The following is an 8,047-nucleotide window of genomic DNA, read 5'->3' on the forward strand; positions in this document are numbered from 1 at the left end:
AGGAGAGCATGCAGGTCACGCTGGACAAGCTTCTGGATGCGATCTCCTGACATTGGCAACCTTCCTGGAAAGCAGGACAACCCCAAGCCTCCCACGAAGTCAGATGCTCCTTTCCAGACATATGCCACACCTCAACTTTCCTAAAGTCTTTTGAAGGAGGACTGAATGAATAGCAGGAGAGCCACACAGATTACCAAGAAGCGACCTGTTAGTGTTAGTCACCAGTGCAGAAATCATGGTTAGTTCAGATATTGACCCACTCTGTTCACCAGATAACCCAGTCAGGTCAGGAGTACAGGAAGCTGTGCTGCATGTGCAAGGTATGGCTACTATCAACAACTTGGTTTGGGATCGTGACCTGGGGCTGGGAGCCTATGGTTTTGGATGAACATGTGTCACGTGTGACCCAGCTGATGCACAGTTCAGAGGACAGTCCTACTTACCCAGTCTTGGTTCGAGAGCAGAGGGCTGTATGCAATTCTGATGGTTCACCTTCTGTGGGCATCATTTGACTACAAACCAAGATGGAGGTAATTGAGGAACTTAATCATCTCATCATAACCATCACTGCACCACCCTCTCCCATGACCGACTTACTATCAGTGGTTGTCTACCAAGTTAACAATTCGGTTGGGCAATCAAGGAGCCATGTGAACTTACCACTTCCTCCATTGAAACAGCAAATGTACTGCACACATGATTGCCCTTTACCTGATCCAACACCTTGGACTAGGATTTCTACAAACTTGTCAAGTCTCCTAACATGACATTACCGATTCCATTGACTAGACTCTGTGAGATGGACTCTACCAACCAACTTTGCAATGGACATTTGGATCGACATCAATTTCTTTGTGGCTAGAGTTCACCATGTTATCCTACAACAAGAGGACTCTTATGCTGGGATACGAGGGGAGACACCTGTTACCATCCACTCTGACCAGGTCGGTCTAATGCACAAATTTCTTAACCATATTGTAAGGATGCAGGTGGAGCTACTATAAACCACCCATATGTGGATGTCCACCCGGTTAACTTGGATGGAGCTCGAACAAAGGCAGTCTTGGAGCAGACAATTAAGACTGTCATGAACCAACCTATCACAGCCTTACCTGTTTAATGACAATCGCAATAAAGGTGTAAAAATGAAGGTGTGTGAGGACACCATGGATCGGTTTGGGCACTCAGTATAATTACCAACAACCTGATTACAATCAGCAGGGAGGAGTACACTATCATGGTTCCAGACACAAGGGGGGAAAACCAGTCGGGAGAAGTGATTGCTGCTACCGACTGTCAGGCAGTCAACCTGGCTATGTCTACCGACCTCTCGCCTGCCAAAATTCAATTTAACCCCAATATCAGGACCTGTTGAGGTACGACAATAGATGTCTTCCTGTCGGCCAATCAGGAGAAGATGCATATTCATCAGAGCACCATCTTCCTGATCCAACTGTTGTCTCATCTCAGATTCCTTGTTCACCAAATAAACAATCAGCTCAATCTAGCACAGGTTATCATCTATGTCAACACCACTTTCCAACTGGGAGGAGGAGTTTTCTCTCGAGGTGCTGCAGATCCATTGAAGGATATCGCTTTGCCCTAACATCGTTTTTTCATCTATCAGAGATCCATCCTGTCCTCAACTGGCTCATCAGACCTTTCTTGCTAGAGGACATCAAAACCCTGTGCATGTTCTCCAAGTGAAACCTCTCTGTTGTTCTTTCCACTGTCTTAGAGGATCCGTTCGAACCTTTGACATCTGCCACATTCTTACAAACGACCTAGAAGAGGGCATTCCTATTGGTGCCTGACTTTTCTGGACTGTTCAGGCTCTCCAATTCTATTTAGTTATGACACTACATAGGAGATCCAGAAACCCTCTTCATTTCATGTATCAAAGCTTCAGATAAAGACATTACCACTACAGCATGACATGACACCAACTACAATCTCCTGTGGTCGTTACTTTCACTGTTCATGAAATCAGGGCATTGTCTACCTGCCTAGCTTAAAGTAAAACAGTCTTGGTAGAACACTTCATCCCCAGGTGTCAATGCCGTTCCCACTGACACCTGGGTATGCCTTATTCTACCATGACTGTCGATCATCACCTAGTAGCTTAATTGTATCTTTTAGCCTACTGGGTGTTAGATAGGTCATGGAAATGATGTTAAGACCACGTCAGAACCGGAATTGATGTCATAGGCCTCATGGTCTGGAAGGTCATGTTGGGCCAAGGCCGCTTGGGATCTTTTAACGATGTCACAAATGGGGAATAGAACGCAATAATAATGGTAATTCTATGGAATTCTATCACATATTTGCCTAGGCATTATTCTGAAAACAGGCCTTTTGTGGGAATTTCGGGTTTATGTGCACCAAATATTGGTCAACTAGAATGTTTTTTGGAACAATTAGGTACTCCTTAAATACTGGAATCAGGAAAAAGACCTAATTTTGATGTGAATCATGGAGTACCTTGAATGAGTAGCATATTTGTCATTGTTATGTTGAGATCCATCAAAGGTTATCATATTTGGTTTATATGTTGGTTAGCCCTTTGAAATGTTTTTGAAACATTTGTCACTGATATTGAAGGTCTGATTCACCCTCCAGGTCAAACTCTCAAGAGTGATAACTCATGGAGGGTACACTGTAGGTCTATTAAGGAAAGGGCACTGATTGGAAAAGATCCTGAGTGACCTAAGTGTAAGGTCTAGGTAATAGTGAAGATCATTCGGAAAGTATGGTGTCCATTATCACTCAATGCCAATTCCTTCAAACATTTGTGAAGCATGTAGTTGTTATATACTCTAAAAAAGAGTAGGGGATCATGAAATATAAATGGTATTACCAAGTATAAGTACAGAGATAAGTGTTCACGACAAACATCCTATGCAAGAACGTTTAAGTTCTGAAAAACTTAACTCCAAAACACATCCTAAAATGTGCACATGCCTCACGCAGTTGAGTGTCATTCCTGATTTTGACAATTTCATATAATATATTGTTCTGGTAAATCCACATTTCCATTGAATATCAAATTGAGATCTTTGGCTGTACTGCTTATGTTTCTAAGTAAAATGTCTCGTTCATTGAACAAGTCACATTCAAAGAAAAAATATATATAAGCATTTTCACATTTACTACCACATAAACATCCTGCGGTGTCTTTAAATCCTAGTCTATGTAAATCATCATTTAACTGACTAACCTTATGTCTAAGCTGAAACAGACAGCACATGCATGTGCAAAACTACATGTGAGACTGGTATTACTGTCCGAGTAAAACCACCTACAAATCTCCCATCCATTTTTTTTACCTGTAGTTTGCAGACACTATAGACACTACACTGCTTATATCTGTTAGCCAGTACACGAACATCTACGGTGTATTTTAAGTATCCTTGTATTTTGGCCTTTTCCCATTGCTTGTCTTCAATATGGTGAAATTGAGCATTGGCGTATCCCCATTGTTCTAAAGAGATACAGTACCTTGATCGATCTGGCGATTGACATGAAAAAGAACCACTGTCTGGTAATTCAGGCTTGTTTTGCTTTACTGAATCCCATAAATGTTCTGAGATTAATAGGGTTTTTCCCCTTCTCTGTGGTGGCCTGTCCTTCAAGGGAATGTTAGATAATAAGGTAACCAATGTGTGTTGACGCAAATTCCTAAGAAGTTGAGAGTTTCGTTCAGCATTATTGTCAACAGGATAGATTCAGCTGAATCAGATGCATGCCTCACATGTACAACAATGTTTACACGTGACACCACTACCAGTGACTGACTTTTATATATTGGCATGTTCATGGACAGCAGATTTACAGATGAGGACTTTTGTTGAGTCAGTGATTGTATAAATGACGAGTAGGATTTGTTTATCGAACCAAAAAACACTTCAGGGATAATAAACCACTCAGAGCGCACAATAAAACACTGCAGGGAGAATAAACCATGAGGAGCACAACCCTGAGTGGTTTATTCTCCCTGCAGTGTTTTATTGTACGATATAAACAACAACCACAAGTCATTTATTTCTTACATGAGATATCAACATTATGTACAGCCTCTTTCAGGACATTGATAAAATGTACAGGCTTTAAAAATATTTACCCAAATTTTACTAATTATGACTCCCTTAATAGAATCCGACCTCAGAAATGTTGGACAAGTCCGTTTTATGAACAGGTGCGTTAAGTTTGTTTTTTCCGGCATATTCTCACAATCATCAAGTCGATTATCTGTACCTTTTCTCCTAACACAGATTATCAAATCTCTCTCACTTTTGGATGCGCTCATTTGGCCAATGCGTTTATCTTTGTAGCCCAGTTACATCTATGGGGTACAACTTACCAGACACTTCCCTTTCAATATATGACGTCATCAAGTTGCAAGCACATATTTGAATCTCCAGAAATGAGGTCATGATAGAACAAAGTTTTATCGTGAAATAATCCATGCTTCGTTCTTTATTGTTGTTTGTGATTTATCGCGTGGCTATCTTATGTATATACATAAATGTGTTACGTAATCAGAGACAATCTGACAATCTGTGTAACCAAGAGAGTTAATTTGGAAATGCAGAAATCTGCTGTTGAAGTTGTGAGTGATTTTGCACCAGACATTGGAACCTCTGAAAAATCTTTTGAATTTACCAAGTCATTGTGATTCCATTTGTATCGGGCAGTCATATTAAAATTTAAATTTTAAAGCCTTGAACATCCACACAAAATTTCAGCTGAATCCATTAATTCATTTCAGAGAACAATTAAGAAATGTAAATGTGTTTGGCCGACAGACGAAGATAACATAATGTCAGATGGCCTTTCATGCCAGATGAACTAAAGAGCTAGATTTCATTCATATGAACATATCTGAGAGGATGTCAGTGAATTGTCCAAGAGGGGAATTTCAATGTCTCTAATTGATTCCATATTAATAATGGATTATCAGTGGAACACTTTTGATCATTGTAATCATTTGTCCTACATTGGGTATTTTCAGGTGCACCCCGGACATGGAAGTGATCCTGGACATACCAACCCAAGAGTGGCTTCCCATTTAATTAAGCAGATCGCTGGGCAATGTAACAAAAAAGGAAAGGAAAGGAAAACAGGAAAATCAATGTATTTTAGGGATGGATGTTACATTATTTTATGTAACTTGAATGTACAATTTCAGACTAGTACATACACAACCATTTTGAAAATGTTATATGGTTCCACTGCACAGACAGTTAATGTAATTTATCATCAAGAACTGGCTTCCACAGCACTAACATGAGATGAAGCCATATCTTCTAGGAGATATCACTACAGTACAATTGCAGCACAATTCTTCGGAAACCATTGTGACATCATTGGTTACCATGACAGCATAATCAAATAGCATCACTTATCTATCTGCCAGTGAAGCTTGTCTATAGCTGTACCTTTACAATATAGACACTGGTTATTACTGTTTACAAACTGAAAATGTTTTCAGAAAGATTTCAAATTTCATTTTTTTATAACAGGTTACCAATCATAGCCATATATAGATACCAGTTTGAATAACATAATACAAAAGAGCCTTTGAGGGTAACAAAGTCAAGTTTATTTAATGGCATGAGCTTGACAACATGACTAACAGGTAATCCCTCAGGAAAGGGAGGGTGGGTATGAAACTATTTCAAACACATTCTGTAGCCTTCACGACTGTAAACATTGTGTTTATCAACACGATGCCACCTACAAGAAAAAATATATAAAATTATGAGTGCGCCCCTTGTGGCATGCACAAAATGAAAGGGCCCGATTGTAGGTTACACTGAAACATCTTCAAGAGAAATTACCTCTTCTTGACCAGGTTTCAAAGCAAATAATGGGATTATTTTCACCAATATATAGAATCTCGCCTTGGGGATCTTCCAAGCTCAAATATATCAAAGTAAAGTGAAGTAAAATATATTGCCAAAGTAAAAATATCTCTATTCTCTATTTAACATACTGCATGTAGTTTTCTTGTGTAAATACTTTTGCATCTCCTTTGCAAGTTTGACAGAACATTGATGGGGACTACCACACTTTCTTACATGTCTATTTGTCTCACCAGGACCAAAGATTGATGTCTGTGGTCTCACCATTTACCTGTCCATTCTGCTTCTCACACATAAACATATATACAGCTGTTGTTATGCTATCAAGTATTAATTTAATAAAGGAAATGATTATTTCCTACTTTGAACAATTACATCAACAACTTTTGTCACTTATGTATACAGCTATATTAGTACCGGGTATCTAGGTTTTCAATGTAAAGTTTTAAATCATACTTAACACATATGCTGATAGGGTGTACAAAGTGAATTTATCATCCAAAACTGGCTCCCACAGGAGATACCGCTTGGATGAGATCAAGCAATATCTACACTGTAGATATCGCTGCAATGAAATTACATCACAATGCTTTGCAGACCATTGTGACGTCACTGGTTACCATGACGTCACAATCAAATGACATCACTAATGGCTCTGCTACTGAAGCTGTTAGCAGTACTTTTTTCACTAAAGACACTGCTAATTACTGTCTACAAATTGAAAAAGTTGGAAGAATGATGTTGGATGATAAATAAAATCTCACCCTCGTGTCTTTTGATATCAAATATATCAACACTCGTTGATAAAAATGGCAAAAATCCTTGACAAGCCTCGGAATTTTTCCACTTTTATCAACTCGTGTTGATATATTTGATATCAAAAGACACTTGGGTGAGATTCTATATATATATTGACCCTATTTTGTATTTACTCTTGAGAATATTCATAGGGTGTCCAGTTTTACTTGTAATGAAACCAGAAGAATTTAACATTCATTATTCAGACATGTCCAGTGTATGATGCCAGGTTAAGATAGGTAGTTACAAATGATAATCAATAATATAGTCCTGCTTCTGTGTTGAGGCTACTATTTGTTTCTTAAAAGAAGTTTGTGGAAGTTAACTTTGAATGTGTGGTTGAATAAAGACATTTTTTGCCTCAACAATCTGAAACACCTGACAGGCTCATCTAAGAGGGAACAAAGTTTTGACCAAAGGAGGATCCATGTTAAGCTGAAATTGTAGGTAGTAACAAGGAGAGCAAGTTTTGATATCCTGACGACAAATGTGAAAACACATGTTATGATATGTACTTGTTGATGTCTCCTTTTTAGATGTGACCTTGTTGAAAATATGAGAACAGTCTTGATTCATCAGATCCACCTTATTTATACGACCATTGGCTTCTACATAATCTTTTGCAATGGTGTTAAGAGAACACATAATCCTGGAAAATGTAATGTAATAGTAAAATGTTTATTAAAGTGTCATACGCACAACATGTACAATATACAATCGATGCACATAAGACAAAAGGTGTATGGAGTGTGTTCAGCCAGACATAGGCTTACGAGACACTATATACAATATAAACAATTACATAATATATATAACGTGAGAGGTGGGGAATTTAGCTACGAAATCGGAAGACTCACAGGAAACTGTAACAAACTCCTCGATTCAACAACGAAAGAAAAAGAAAGGATAGGTAGAGAGAGAGGTAATGTAATAATCATGGGGACGACTGTCGTCTCTTAAATATTTTTAAAAGCGTTGCGGCAAACAATTTTTGCAAAACGTTTAAATTCATTAAGTAAATATTTTTTTCTTCTTCGCATATCACATTAAAATTTTGGTTGTTTTCTTCAGCTGCCACAATATAAATTATGCCGTAAATCTTCATAAAAACTGCATTGTAGTTAAAAATGACATTTATCTTCCACCAAATCACAACTGCAATATTTACATACCTCTCCGATAGTGGTAGAGGAGACTTGGAATATCTGCCTGTCTCAACAAACAAAGATAAAATTCCATATCTAAACTTAGCTAAAATACGGCGGTGGTCTCTATACAAAATATTTTTAACATAGAAATCAACAGGTGTACACTAAAAGTTTCTGTAGGTACATAACTTATTTCCATTCACATTCCCCGTATTATTCCAAAGCGAAGTGTGCAAA

General features: G+C 38.2%; 1 protein-coding gene across 1 annotated transcript in view; it reads left to right on the forward strand.

Moving 5' to 3' along the window:
* The window catches only part of LOC139454196 (uncharacterized protein C20orf96-like), a 156,641-nt gene extending 149,970 nt beyond the window's left edge, over nt 1-6,671 (forward strand). Inside the window, exon 12 of the mRNA XM_071235764.1 lies at nt 5,012-6,671. Coding sequence (XP_071091865.1) covers nt 5,012-5,072 — 61 coding nt within the window. The 3' untranslated portion in view covers nt 5,073-6,671. The remainder of the gene's footprint in view (nt 1-5,011) is intronic.
* Nucleotides 6,672-8,047: the final 1,376 nt, after the last annotated feature.

The sequence above is a fragment of the Haliotis cracherodii genome, unplaced genomic scaffold (genome assembly GCF_022045235.1).
Source record: "Haliotis cracherodii isolate W230 unplaced genomic scaffold, xgHalCrac1.p SCAF_10, whole genome shotgun sequence".
NCBI lineage: Eukaryota > Metazoa > Mollusca > Gastropoda > Lepetellida > Haliotidae > Haliotis > Haliotis cracherodii.